General features: G+C 50.3%; 1 protein-coding gene across 1 annotated transcript in view; it reads left to right on the top strand.

Annotated features, from left to right (window-relative positions):
• The window catches only part of TCP1 (t-complex 1), a 126,909-nt gene that overhangs the window by 95,892 nt on the left and 15,280 nt on the right, over nucleotides 1–15,737 (top strand). The window contains exon 11 of the mRNA XM_085611649.1: nucleotides 8,523–8,686. Coding sequence (XP_085467775.1) covers nucleotides 8,523–8,686 — 164 coding nt within the window. The remainder of the gene's footprint in view (nucleotides 1–8,522; nucleotides 8,687–15,737) is intronic.

The raw sequence follows: 15,737 nt of genomic DNA, 5'->3' as shown, positions 1-15,737 counted from the left end.
TCTATTCGCCACCGACGAACACGCAATGTCAGCAGTTCTGCGCGTTGGAATTTCCAAGGCGGCACTCGCTCGGCGACGCTTTTCATCGCGAGTGGAGTTGCGGTCTGTTGTACGCCTTTCCGCCTATACCACTTCTGCCCAGAGTGCTGAAGATCAAGCGCGACCGGGCCCAAGTAATCTTGGTGGCTCCAGATTGGGCACGAAGGTACTGGTATCCCGAGCTACTCAGTATGTTGACCGATCCTCCGATACGTCTGCCCCTTCGGGAGGATCTTCTGTCGTAGCAGCAGGGGACGGTCCTCCACCCGAACCTGTCCAGCCTCCACCTCCATGCGTGGAGATTGAGCGGCGGCAGTTGATGCCATTTGACTTGCCTCCTGTAGTCTGTGATATCATTCTGGCAGCCAGGCGTCCCTCCACAAAGACGGTATACGTCTGCCGGTGGAACAAATTTGTGGCATGGTGAACAGCAAAGGCTGTGGATCCCCTTTCCGCCCCTCTTTCTGAGGTTCTTCTCTTTCTTCTTTCTTTGGCCCGGCAGGGCTCTGCCCTGGGCACCTTGAAAGGTTATCTTGCTGCCATCTCTGCCTTCTTACGGCTTCCTGATCAGCCTTCTCTTTTCAAGTCCCCTGTAGTGTCACGCTTTCTTAAAGGCATTACTCACACGTTCCCTCCTGTCCCTTTCGTAATGCCTCATTGGGACTTGAATCTTGTCTTAACATTTCTGATGTGCGCTCCCTTTGAGCCTCTTCACAATTGTCCTCTTCGTCTTCTGACTATTAAGACTGCTTTCCTGGTAGCCATCACCTCGGCTAGACGGGTGAGTGAGCTCCAGGCTCTATCGTCCAAGCCTCCTTTTCTATCTGTTCATCCGGACAAGGTTGTCCTTCGGCCTCGTCCTTCCTTTCTTCTGAAAGTGTTGACCCCCTTTCATCTTGGGCAATCTGTCACCTTGCCCACCTTCTTTCCGCCTCCGCATCCTTCCAAAGAGGAAGAGCGGCTCCACCGTCTGGACCCAAAACGTGCGCTCTCCTTTTATTTGGACCGCACAAAACCGTTCCGAGTGGACGACCAGCTTTTCGTTGGCTACGTGGGTGCAAAGAAGGGAAAAGCTGTACACAAACGGACCATCTCACGGTGGGTCGTTTTGTGTATAAAAATCTGTTATTCCTTGGCAAAAAAGGAACCGCCTGTTGGGCTGCGCGCCCATTCTACTCGGGCCACAGCGGCTACTACTGCTTTGGGACGGGGGTCCCTTTGCAGGACATCAGTCAGGCGGCAACGTGGGCTTCGCTGCACACGTTTGCCAGGCATTATTGCCTAGACAGCCAAGTCCGGAGGGATGGCTTCTTTGGCCGTTCTGTCCTCCAGGACTTTCTGGTGTGATCTTGATTCGCAGACCCACCACCGGGGTTGGTATTGCTTGGGTATCTATTCGAAGGTGAGGAATCTAACTAACGTGTTTCTTTCAGATGAACAAGTTACTTACCTTCGGTAGCCATGTATCTGTAAGAAACATTAGTTAGTTAGATTCCTCACCGACCCACCCAGCCTCCCCGTTCTGCGAACCGACATCTAGGGTTAAGGCTATCCCTTTCAGGGCCCTAGAATTTTTTGCCACCAGTGTCGGTATCTTGCATGGCTCTGCGTTCCTGGCGCGGAAGGCTATGTACAAGAACTGATGTCAGCGTGCGAGGGCAGAGTCTAAGTACTCCGACGTCATTCCGGCGCACGGCGCCGACGACTGACGCGGAGCCGCAGACGACGCCTAGCGACGCGCAAGGGTTATTGCTGACGACAAAATCTTCCGGATCCAGTCTGACACCTGGGGATATTCTAAGGTGAGGAATCTAACTAATGTTTCTTACAGATACATCGTTACCGAAGGTAAGTAACTTGTTCATTAGCTGTGATGTTGAAATTGGCTTTGATGGCATTGTGTGTTGTATTATTTGAAAATTCATAAACTAATTGTTCGAGGCATATGAGCTGCAGATTGTACACTTAGCATAGGTCGCCATCTGGTGTTGGGCCCGGATGTTTGCAGTTTGTTTTTCTTCTTGGACCGTCTTTGGAAGTCACGAGTTTGGTGACTCCTCCTTCGGTCCGTACTGCGCATGGGCTTCGGCTCCATCCTCAGATTGTTTTTTTCCGCCATCGGGCTCGGATGTGATCCTTCGTACTCCGGCTTCGAACTTCTACGGTTCCAGCCTCGACGGAAAATCCTCGATTCTTCGAGTTCCTTCATCATCTTCATCTCTCGAAGCGGCACTTTTTCCATCCCGTACATCGACACCGGCCTTCGGGCCCTCCGCGACTCCGGTCCCGGCCGATGGAAAGGACTCCGTTTAAAAAGTGCCCAAAATGTGGGTCTAAATTTCCCCACACCGACCTCCATCAGGTGTGTAACCTTTGCCTCTCTCCGGAACACGAGGCTCGAGACTGCCCCGCCTGCAAGTCTTTTCGATCGAAGAAAACGATCCGAGATCGAAAGGCTCGACGCACCATGGCGCACTCATCCTCGACAGTTCCACCGGACATCTTCGGAGACGACGCCGAAGCTTCGGGGCAGACACACACCGAACTGGGAGAAGACATCGTCAGCGCTTCCGAGGCCGACGACTCCGACCTGGAGGACGTAACACCAGGACAGCGGGCCGTGAGTACAATGCCCCCTCCCAGCCCCGCACCGAAAACCAAAGAGACTCCGGTTACTCCCTCGCCTGCCGGCCTGGGCAAAACCAAAACCAAAGCCTCGATCACCCCACCTTCGGGCCCGGTGTCGAAGCACTCAAAGTCTCACGGCAGCTCGGGATCGAGCCAGCCGACGCCCGGTGCCGATAAACACCACTCGGCACCGAAGCCTGCAAAATCCAGCTCGACTCCGAAACCACCGGTGCCGAAGCCTGGACACTCGGCGCCGACCAAACACAAACAGAAATCGGTCGGCACCGACGCTCCGGCGCCGAAACAGCATTCGACGCCGAAACACACGGAGACCTCCAAAAAGCAGGGCGTACACAGAACATCGAAACCTCCGGTTCCGAAATCGCCGGTGCCGACAGACGACTCGGCGCCATTGGCTCTGTTTACACCAGACCCTTTACAAAAGACTTTGTCCAGAGATCCAAAGACTGGCCTTTTGACTGTGATTACTAAGAAGCGTCGCCTTGAGGCTCCGGCTCCTCCTCCTCCACCCAAAAAGAGGGACTCAGCTACTTCTCCCCTTAGAGTACCCTCCCCACTGCCACCCCCCCTCCCACCACCACCCCCTCCACCTTAACCTCACTACGATCCGGCCCCATCCCCAGACCCGGATGACGGGGACCCGGACAATGACCCAGGGGACGCCCCAATGGATCCCACTCCACCAGGGACCCCAGATCCATGGGAGGATTATAATAACCCTGATGTACCCAATGTACCTCAAGACGACCTATACCCATCAAGGCCGTCTCCTCCAGAGGACTCTTTAGGGTTTCACCATTTAGTGCAGAGAGCAGCACACTACCATGGGGTGGACATGCACACGGAACCAGTGGAAGAAGACTTCCTACTGGATACATTTGATTTACAAGATCGTTCCACTGCTATTTTACCCATGCTTAAGGGTGTCACCAAGCACGCTACAGAGGTATTCAAAGACCCTGTCAGAGCCAGAGTACTAAACCCTAGAATAGAGAAGAAGTACAAGGCGGCACCCACAGACCCTGCATACATCAAGGGCCCTGCTCCTCTAGATTCCCTAGTTGTCTCCACAGCTAGAAAGCGGGCTAACTCCCAATCCTCAGGAGATGCCCCACCACCAGACAAGGAATCTAAACTTCTGGACGCGTCTGGTAAACGCACCGCCTACCAGGCTGCAAACATGTGGCGCATTGCAAATACACAAGCACTGCTTGCGCGATATGATAGAGCACACTATGATGAATTAGAGGCTCTTATGCAGCACCTTCCAGAGAAATACAAACGCCAAGCTCATGACCTGATACAGGAGGGCAAACTAATCACAAACACCTCCATTAAGTGTGCCCTCGATGCAGCAGACACTGCTTCTACAGCCATAAACACCAGTGTCCTGCTTCGACGCCATGCCTGGCTCAGGATATCAGGGTTCAAGCCTGAGGTCCAGACATCAATACTTAATCACACCTTTGACCAGCAAACACTCTTTGGCCCAAAGGTAGACGAAGCGCTCGAAAAAATGAAGAAAGATACAGACACAGCGAAGTCTATGGGAGCGCTCCAGACCCAAGCCTCTAAGCGTTCCTTTCGACGCTCGTCCTTTCGTGGCACAGGTAGAGGCTCCTCCACCGATAATGCCTCTACCTCCTACAAATCCCCTCCTCAAAATACCTTTTCAAAGGGCAACCAAAGAGGTGGTTACAGAGGCAACAACAATAAGGGCAGGGGCAAAACCAACAATACCCGTTCTGCCACCCCACCCGCACAATGACTCCCCTTCGCTCCCCCCAGACCATTCCACTCCGGTCGGGGGCAGACTACAAGATTTTATCCACGTATGGGAGTCCATAACATCGGACAAATGGGTGACCCAAATCATTCGGTCAGGGTACTGCCTCGAGCTAACATCTACCCCACCCAATATCCCACCAAGGCACCGTCCAATGTCCCAAGAGCATTCCACACTGCTCAAACAAGAGGTACTCTCGCTCCTCCAGAAACACGCCATAGAGCAGGTACCCGACAATCAACGAAATCTAGGGGTCTACTCCCTATATTTCTTAATCCCAAAGAAAGACGAGACCCTCAGACCCATTCTGGATCTCCGGCCTCTAAATGCCTACATACATTCAGACCACTTTCACATGGTCACCTTACAACAAGTCCTCCCACTCCTCTGCCAGGGAGACTTTCTCACAACACTGGATCTGAAAGACGCGTACTTTCACATTCCAATACACCCCTCTCACAGAAAATACCTCAGCTTCGTGGTGGACGGGCAACATTACCAATTCAAGGTTCTCCCCTTCGGGGTCACCACTGCACCACGGGTGTTTACCAAATGCCTAGCAGTAGTAGCAGCACACCTCAGACGTCAACATGTTCACGTCTTCCCTTACTTAGACGACTGGCTCATAAAAGCCGCGTCCTACCACCAATGCGTGCAACATACAAACAGCACCATCCAACTGCTTCATCAGCTAGGCTTCACGGTGAACTACCAAAAGTCCCACCTCATACCATCTCACACAAAGCAATATCTCGGGGCCACCATAGACACCTCAAAAGGTATTGCCTATCCAAACTCAGCCAGAATCACAAGCATTCTAGCCTTACGCAAAATATTCCTTCCTCAACACTCTCTACCAGCAAGAGTGTTTATGAAGCTCATAGGAATGATGGCATCTTGCATTTTCATAGTGCCCCATGCAAGACTCCACATGCGTCCACTTCAGGAGTGCCTAGCACAACAGTGGAACCAGGCCCAGGGTCAGCTGACGGATCTGGTGTTGGTGGACGGCCGCACACATCACTCTCTGCAGTGGTGGAACACCACAAACCTTTCCAAGGGACGGCCGTTCCTGGACCCGGTTCCCCAAGTGACTCTAACAGCGGACGCATCGCTCTCCGGCTGGGGAGCGCACCTCTTACACCTCACAATGCAAGGTCTATGGACGCCACAGCAAAAAACGCTCCACATCAACCATCTGGAGCTTTTGGCGATCTTTCTAGCCCTAAAATCTTTCCAAAAGCAGATTTCAGGCAAAGCAGTCCTCATTCGCACAGACAACATGACTGCGATGTATTATATACAGAAACAGGGGGGGACACACTCTCCCCAGCTCTCCCGCTTAGCCCAGAGCATATGGAGATGGGCAATTCCCCAAAACATTTTTCTCCTGGCACAACATGTTCCAGGCGTACAAAACACCATAGCAGATCTGCTCAGCAGACAGACTCAACAACTACACGAATGGGAACTGCATCCACAAGTTCTTCACCCATTCTTCCGACAGTGGGGGCATCCTCAAATAGACCTCTTCGCCACCCACGAAAACAAAAAATGCCCAAGCTTCGCCGCCAGATACCCACACCCATTGTCCAAGGGCAATGCGATATGGATGAACTGGTCAGGCAGATTTGCATACGCCTTTCCACCTCTCCCACTAATTCCATTAGTGGTCAGGAAACTACAACAGCACTCCCTCACACTCATTCTGGTAGCTCCGACGTGGGCCAGACAGCCGTGGTACACCACGCTACTACAACTATCAGTGGTACCACATCAAAAACTGCACCTTTCCCCATGCCTCCTAACCCAGAACCATGGAGAAATCAGGCACCCGGACCCAGCTCAGCTCAACCTGGCGATCTGGCTCCTGAAATCTTAGAATTCGGGTACCTTAACCTTCCCCCTGATTGCACGAACATCATCATGGAAGCCAGACGTCCTACCACTAGAGCATGCTATGCCGCAAAGTGGAAAAGATTTGTAATGTACTGCCGTAACAATACAATCAACCCTCTAGATGCATCCATACAACACATCATATGCTATCTGCTCCATCTTCACAGGTGTAACCTGGCGTATTCATCCATACGCCTACACCTAGCAGCGATCGCTGCCTATCTACAAAACAGACAGCATTTGTCACTCTTCAGAGTGCCCGCTATTAAAGCCTTCATGGAAGGCCTCAAACGAGTAATTCCTCCCAGGGCACCACCCTCCCCTGTATGGAATCTAAATTTGGTCCTTACACGACTAATGGGTCCGCCCTTCGAACCAATGCACAAATGTGAGCTACAATTTCTCACCTGGAAAACAGCTTTCCTTGTAGCTATCACTTCCCTTAGAAGGGTTGGTGAAATACAAGCGTTCACCATACAGGAACCTTACATACAAATGCATCACAGCAAGGTCATACTTCGAACTAATCCGAAGTTCCTGCCCAAAGTCATTACCCCCTTCCACCTCAATCAATCAGTGGAATTACCTGTCTTCTTTTCGCAACCCCAATCTGTTGCGGAAAGGGCCTTACACACACTAGATGTGAAAAGAGCGTTGCTATATTACATACAAAGAACGCAACCCTTCAGGAAGACCAAACAGTTGTTCGTCTCCTTTTCTCCACCACATAAAGGCAACCCCATCTCAAAATCAGGGATAGCTAGGTGGATTGTAAAATGCATACAAATTTGCTATCAGAAGGCAAAGAGAACATTATCTGTTCCCCCCTAAAGCCCACTCTACAAGAAAGTTAGGGGCTTCTATGGCTTTTCTAGGGAATATACCCTTAGATGACATATGCAAGGCAGCCACATGGTCTACACCGCACACATTCACAAAACACTACTGTGTAGATGTGCATTCCCAGCAGCAAGCTAGGGTGGGCCAGGCTGTACTAAAAACACTCTTTCAAACAGCTGCAACGGATACCGGTGGTCGCCGCTAAGGTTGGGTACTGCTATATAATCTATGCTAAGTGTACAATCTGCAGCTCATATGCCTCGAACGGAATATGCTACTTACCAGTATGCATCTGTTCTTGGCATGTAGAGCTGCAGAGTTGTACACGCCCACCCGCCTCCCCGGCTACCTGTATCCGTTCCAGTCCATCTTATTTAGATACAACACACATGGGTTTCTCACTGTTATTACTACGCTCCATCATTTCCCTGTTGGCGAAAAACAATCTGAGGATGGAGCCGAAGCCCATGCGCAGTACGGACCGAAGGAGGAGTCACCAAACTCGTGACTTCCAAAGACGGTCCAAGAAGAAAAACAAACTGCAAACATCCGGGCCCAACACCAGATGGCGACCTATGCTAAGTGTACAACTCTGCAGCTCTACATGCCAAGAACAGATGCATACTGGTAAGTAGCATATTCCTTTTTTTTAAACTGGCTCGGAGGTACCTGTCAGTTTAGTCTAGTTTAGTCTAGTTTAGTCTCTTGCAGAATGGAATCTAATGGGTACATCTTCATTCATAATGGGGGTAGTGACAGTCTGTTTTCCAAGTAGCAGTGAGGGGAGGGGGTCAGGGAGAAAACAAGCATACACCACATGAACGGCAAGTTTTAATATTCCCCACAAAATGGGCTGAGTGGGGTAGTATACTGCTGCATGATAAAAGTCCGGTCAAGTCCCGAAACGTAAGTTTGACAATCATCTCTCTAGGCATGGCTAGACGTTTTCAGTTAAAACTGATTGATCTGGCAATGTGTTGTATAAATGGTGTTACAGAATTGGAAAAAAACAAAACAAGTTTCTCTTTCCTATATTCCTTGTGAAGGTGGGCAAATGCTGAATCGTGTAAATAATTAGATGTTGGCAAATTCTAGCCTTTGCTTAGATGAAAAAAAAATTGCTCGGGTTAAAAAAAAAAAATCGCGGTTGAGGCAAGCTTCTGTGGTGAGTACTGGCAGAGTCCGCAATCAATGGAGAGCAGTATTGCGAACTACTTAAATGATTGGTTCGTCCCTGAAACAGTTAAACCAAATCTTAGTCTAGTTATGAAACAATGTGTAATGTCTGCCAATATTTCTCTTCCATCAGGGATCACGTGAACAGCTTGCAATTGCAGAGTTTGCAAGATCTCTACTTGTTATTCCAAAAACCTTAGCAGTAAATGCTGCCCAGGATTCCACAGACCTTGTTGCTAAATTGAGAGCGTTCCATAATGAGGCTCAGGTCAACCCGGAACGGAAGAATCTAAAATGGCAAGTATATTTTATAGCAGTGGTGTAATATTTCTGGCATCATTTTGGTAGAATTTTCTGTGAGCATATTACTGGAAATTTCATTTAATACAAGACTTTCGAATGGATGCTGTCTCAGCCATAACTACGTAGTAGCAAATATGGAAGACAAACCTTAACAAATGAAGATGCTTCTAAATGAGCTAAAAAGCGCCGCCCTCCTGCATTGCTCATGAAGATGATCAAACTGTGCTCCTTTCCACCCATATCAACAGTACACGATATGTAGAATGCAACATGCTTCTGTTGTCCCTTCCTTGTATGTTGTGGGGACCGGCCATAAGGTGTCTGCAGTACATTCAGGTATTGACAACAGGCTATGCTAAGAATACTGTGTGAGGAGCACATGGCATACCCAGGCTCTATGAACCCCACAACTCAAATTGGTCACAAACCAATTCTTTATCTGCTCAGTCTTCTGTTTAAAATACTGTCCTGTGATGTCATCAGTGTCACCTGTAATAGCGTGAACGCTATGCTGGGTAAGAGTGTCTGAATATCAAGCATCACAGTTGAAAGAATGTTCTGCATTGTAGTATCTTCATTGATAATTATAAACGTTGAATAATTCCCTGCTTGTTGCCCGGGGAATTAGTCGACGTTGATTATTCCAATGAAGTAACCTATGATGCAGAGCTAGGACTACAGGTGTGTAACCTTTCCTTTCTTTCTATGTTGTATCACCACAAGCTTATAAAGGTGATTAGCCATATCCTATCACTCAATGTATCCTATTTGAAGTCTTAGAAACAACAAGTCAGGTTTACTAATGTATCAGCATCATACTGGCACAGCCAGGACCCTGTTTCTAGATTTCTGTTCCTCAGTAATTTGATTTACACTGGTCATATTACGCTAGTTACAATTTCCACTTGGGACAATTTAATGTGTTACAATTTAAATCATGACTGATAAGAAGTTTACCACAATAGACATTAGAATATTTTACATGGGTACTTATAGAGCATGTCACTAAATCTAGTGCAAAAACTATGCATTCTGTTTAGTTGCGTAATATTGTAAATTACTCCAGGGTTAAAAGGTAAATTCAGAGTTGACTGTGTGCTCTGCTTTCATACACTAGGATTAAAGCTGGCATATTACTAAGTACATGTGCTCCAGCTACGTGAGTGCTTCTAATAACACCTTTCACACTTATGGTGCAGTTATCTAAGAATAAGTAAATAAAATTGAGGCACTTAAATTAAATCATTGATTCTGATAAATTCTAGTCCTTAAAATCGAACCTGTTCAGGACTTTATATTTTCAGGTTTCCTTATTAATCTCTTGCATCTGACACAGACAAGTTATGCAACTTTTAATAAACGCTAATCGTGGCCACAACCTATTCGGATTTAGATTGTCCATTTCTCTTTTTAGGTTTGAATTTTTTTGTGTTTTGAAATTAATTATTCCACATGTATTCTTGAATCCCAATCTTTGTCTGGTTCTACTTGTAGTCAAAATTATTGCAATAGTTGTTGCTTTTTATGCCTTTATTATTAGCCTGTATTGCATCTCTAATTACTCTTCATTTCAAAACTCTTCTCTTCATTAGTGCTTTTTATTCCTTTCTCGTGCTCTAATCACCACGTTCCTCAAGTTTGGTGTCTGCATTCAGACCTTAACTGAAGTGGCAATTTTAAGGATTTCTTGTATAAATCTTAAGATAAATGTGTTTCCTTCTCCACCAGTCACAAGCCCATCCCTAGTCAAGTGTTAGAATAGTGTACTGGGTGAATCGCCAGAAGGCAGAAATGAAATGAGGCATGGAAGGAATTCTCGCCCACGTTGAGTTCCATCACAGTCCAGACAATAGTGTTTGGTAATATATGAATAGACTTCCAAGTTTTGTCTTGCAGTGTTAGAAACCAAAATGTTCGCAGTGTGGAAGCTTTCCCCTTTGCAAAAGATGTCTTTGGTTTTCCATAAGAGGCATGTCACTTTTTTCTAATGTAAAGTTCTGCAGGAATATTTACCTTTTATTTAAAAAAAAAAAAAATCCTTTGGAGGAAGGACCTTAATTCACAAACAGTCGTTTGGATAGTCTTTAGTTCCTACTGAGTTGAAATGTAGAAACTCCATTCCATCCAGGGCCTACTTCCCACCGACTGCTCTTAGGGTGGGGAGGTCTCAGCCATTTCTGGCCAGAGAAAGTCGAACGTAGTTTTGTCAATTTCAGTGCATTCTCCCAGTCAGTCAAGACAAGGGAGAACTGGCTTTTTCTTACCAGTAGATTCTTCAGACTATAAAGAATAAAAAAAGTATAGGTTTTCTTTCCATACAGTGTTTTATATCTGATTGAACGAACAGTGTAGCAGAAACCATGAGTGATCTATGCTGATATTGCATTGTGTGCAGGCTACATTCCCTAGTAAATCACTCCCATATCTGAAAGAGACATGTTAGTGATAGATTCCTTACCTTAGAATATCCCCAGGCGTCAGACTGGATCCGGAAAGTTTTGCAAGCAGTACCCCTGCCAGTCAGTAGGTGGTGTGCAGCTATGCGCCAGTCGCTGGCGTCGTAAGCGCCAAGATGACGTCACGGAGACTACTTAGGCGCCACCCATGCGTGCTGACGTCAGTTCTTTCTTTTTCTGCGCCAGCAAGCGCAGATCCGGTTAGAGCACGTACCTTAGTCATTTTTTGACTACCCTTTTTGAGACTTTCTGTCTCCCTTTCTCCTTGGTGCACGTAGGGATGCCTGGATTTAAGTCTTGTGGGGCCTGCCGTTGCAATATGTCGGTGGCGGACCCCCCACGATGTTTGCCTCTACTGCCTGGAGACTGACCACGACTCCCGGTCTTGCCGGGACTGTCGGACCATGGCCCGAAGGCCATGCGGGAGCGGCGCCGAAATCTGCTGGAGGTCCGGCACTCGTTTCAGGTCATGTTCCCGGAAACGCTCGCAGGGCCGCAGTCGTAGCTCCTCGGACTCCAAGTCTTTGCCCTCTGATTCAGGTAAGAGACGACACAAAGGTCGAAGAAACAAGTTCGCTCTCCGACGTCCCCCCCGTCGGTCCTCTGCGGATGAGGGGGACAGGGGTTCTGCCCCTGCGGCTCCTTTGGAGCCTGGGAGTCCTACGCCCTATCCACCTTACCCGGGTCCGTCGGCGACTTCCGAACAGGTTCAAGAATTTCTTGCTACCATGGACCACCTCTTTAGGCCTCTGGCTCCCGCCGGCGCGCCTTCGGGCCCCGCGATCCCGTGTCCGGATCCTGTGGGGCCGCTGGCACTGCCAGCGGATCCAGCTTTGTCACCACAGGATCCTGCGCCGTTGTATTCAGCCTCAGCGCCACAAGGTTTAGCGCTGCCGGCTCCGGCCCCAGCGCCACCCTCGGCTCCGCCCCCAGTGCCGCATGGTGTGGGGGGGGGGGGGGGGGGTGTGAACAAGTCCTTGGGTCTTTCTGCCAAAAGCCCCGCCACTCTTGGTTTTCGTTCCTTTCGTGGCCAAGGCAGAGGCGCCCAGGCACGTTCCTGCAGAATGCCTGTGCAGAACCAGCCTCTGCGCGGGCACGGTTTCCGCAGGGGCGGCTCTGGTAATCGGCGTGGTGGTCAGTCCACCTCCACCCCCGCTGCTTCTGCCTCCAAACCTTCCTAATCTGAGCTTTGTGGAGCACCCCACGCTGGTGGGTGGCAGGATCCGCCACCACCTCCCCCACTGGCGCAATATCACATCGGACAAGTGGATGTTGCAGATCATCCGCAGGGGTTACTCCCTTTCCTTTCAGTCCTTCCCTCCAGCCATGCCACCTCGGTGCCAACGCATGTGGGGGGGAATCACTTCGTACTTCTCCAGCAGGAAGTCACGGCTCTCTTGGCCAAGGGGGCCATCGAGTGCGTTCCTGGGCCGTAAGTAGGGAGTGGTTGTTGTTCCCACTACTTTCTCGTCCCCAAGAAGGACAAAGGGGGCCGGCGCCCCATTTTGGACCTCTAGCACGTCAGTCTCTTCCTCCGGAAGAAGTTCAAAATGCTGACTCTGGCTCAGGTCTTGGCTGCCCTCGACCCTGGGGACTGGATGGTAGCCTTTGGACTTGCAGGACACATTTTCACCTCCCCGTCCTGCCGGCCCACCGGCGTTACCTGCGTTTCACTGTAGGCCCGGAGCATTTTCAGTTTGCCGTGCTCTTCGGCCTGATAAGCGCCCCTCGGGTGTTCACGAAAGTGATGGGGGTGGTCGCAGCTCATCTGCGCAGGTCCGGGGTGTCAGTCTTTCCCTACCTCGACGACTGGTTCTTGAAGGCGGGCTCGCCCCAGGCAGTCGTCAACCACCTCCAAACTACGGCCAACCACCTGCATTTGCTGGGGTTCTCCATCAACGTGCCGAAGTCGCACCCGAGTCCCTCGCAGAATCTCCCCTTCATCGGAGTGGTTCTGGATTCGACACTGTTTCGGGTTTATTCTCCCAAGCAGCGAGTCTGGGATATTCAGGCTATGATTTCGATCTTTCAGCCTCTGTCCCAGGTTTCAGTCAGGATGACCCTCCAGCTTCTGGGCCTGCTGGCCTCCTGCATCCTGCTGGTGACGCATGCCAGATGGCATATGTGGGCTCTGCAGAGGGACCTGAAGTTCCAGTGGGCGCAGCATCAGGGCAACCTGTCTGATCATGTCCAGATCTCGGAGGGCACTGCACAGCAGTTGCAGTGGTGCTTCACGAATCGCGATTGGGTCAATGGCAGATCCCTCTCCCTTCCCCAACCGGAGCACACAGTGGTGATGGATGCATCCCTCCTGGGATGGGGAGGCCACTTGGGAGAGGCGGAAAACAGAGGCCTCTGGTCTCCGGTGGAGTCCCGCTCCATATCAATCTGTTGGAGATTCGGGCGATCCGAATTGCACTGAAGGCATTCCTTCCCTCTGTCCCGGGAAGTTTGGTGCAGGTGTTCACGGACAACACCACCGCCATGTGGTATTGCAACAAACAGGGCAGGGTGGGATCCTGGACCCTATGTCGGGAGGCTCTGCGTCTCTGGACATGGCTGGAACATCAAGGCATCACCTTGATGGTTCAACACCTGGCAGGTTCTCTGAACGCCAGGGCGGACAAACTCAGCCGCCGGTGCTTGATGGATCACGAATGGCGTCTTCACTCTGAAGTGGTGCGAGGTCTCTTTCAGCAGTGGGGAGAGCCTTGGTTAGATCTTTTAGTCACCGAAGAGAACGCGCAATTTCTTCAGTTCTGCGCATTTGAATTTCCAAGGCGGCACTCGCTAGGCGACTCTTTTCGTCGCGAGTGGAGTTGCGGTCTATTGTACGCCTTTACAACTTCTGCCCAGAGTGCTGAAGAAGATTCGGTGCGACCGGGCCCAAGTCATCCTTGTGACTCCTGATTGGGCACGAAGATACTGGCATCCCGAGCTACTCAGCATGGCGACCGAATCCCCTATCCAACTGCCTCTTCGGGAGGACCTTCTGTCGCAGCAGCAGGGGACTGTCCTCCACCCGAACCTGTCCAGCCTCCACCTCCATGCATGGAGTTTGAGTGGCGACAGTTGACAACTTTTGATCTTTCTCCTGAAGTCTGTGATGTCATTCTGGCTGCCAGGCGTCCCTCCACTAAATCGGTATACGCCTGCCGGTGGAACAAGTTTGTGGCATGGCGCACAACTAGGGCTGTGGATCCCCTTTCTTGCCCCTCTTTCCGACGTCATTCTGTTACTTCTTTCTTTGGCCCAGCAGGGCTCTGCTCTGGGCACTATCAAAGGTTATCTTTCGGCCATCTCCGCCTTTTTACGACTTCCAGATCAGCCTTCTCTTTTTAAGTCCCCGGTTGTTAACCGTTTCCTCCCGTGCCGTTCATAATGCCTCAGTGGGACTTAAACCTTGTCTTGACATATCTGTGCGCTCCCTTCGAGCCCCTTCATACCTATCCTTTACGTCTTCTCACTCTCAAAACTGCTTTCCTGGTAGCTATCACCTCTGCCAGACGAGTGAGTGAGCTCCAGGCTCTTTCTTCCAAACCTCCTTTCCTTTCTGTTCATCCGGACAAGGTGGTTTTACGGACCCGTCCTTCTTTCTTGCCAAAGGTTGTCAAGCCCTTCCTCATCGGGCAGACCATCACTTTGCCCACCTTCTTTCCGCCTCCTGAGGAAGAGAGGCTCCACCGTCTGGAACCAAAACGTGCGCGCTCGTTCTACCTGCAGCACACCCAACAGTTTGGGGTGGATGCCCAGCTCTTTGTTGGCTACGTGGGCGCCAAAAGAGGTGGGGCTGTGCACAAGCGGACCATCTCTTGGTGGGTCGTTTTCTGCATCAAGGCCTGTTACTCGTTGGCTAAGAAGGAGCCTCCTGTGGGGCTGCGTGCCCATTCTACCAGGGCGACGGCAGCCACTACTGCCTTGGGACGTGGTGTGCTCATGCAGGACATTTGTCAGGCAGCTACATGGGCCTCTCTGCACACTTTTACCAAGCATTACTGCCTTGACGGTCCGGAGAGACTGCTTCTTAGGTCGTTCTGTTCTGTGTGACTTTCTGGTGTAATCTATTCGCAGACCCACCGCCGGGGTTGGTATTGCTGGGGTATCTATTCTAAGGTAAGGAATCTATCACTAACGTGTCTCTCTCAGATGCACAAGTTTCTACTTGTGTAACAATATATCTGTAAGAGACATCCCTGTGTGCCATGCCCACAACATACACTGCCCTGGCATACCTGGCACCCGTCTAGCTGGGTGTCCTATGCCAGTGGTGTGGGTACAGGTGCATGAGCCCTGTGCCCCTACAGTACCCAGGTCCATTCCTGGGCACTAAGTGCAGTGCTGCCATTAAGAGTATATGGTGCTGGGAGGTCGTCAACACTAACTCCACAGCACCATGATGGCTACACTGAAGACTGAAGTTTGGTATCAAACTTCTCAGCACATTAAACCCGCACTGATTCCAGTGTGGGATTCAATGTAAGATGTACGACAGAGGGCAACTTTGCCCCCTGAACCTAACCTACAATCCACGTCCTGTCTGAGAGGCTGCCACACAGCAGACATGTTGCTGGACCCCTGGGTAGAGAGCC

This window comes from Triturus cristatus, chromosome 6 (assembly GCF_964204655.1).
Source record: "Triturus cristatus chromosome 6, aTriCri1.1, whole genome shotgun sequence".
NCBI lineage: Eukaryota > Metazoa > Chordata > Amphibia > Caudata > Salamandridae > Triturus > Triturus cristatus.
Note: the sequence above shows the minus strand (reverse complement) of the source record. Positions and strands in the feature narration are given on the sequence as shown.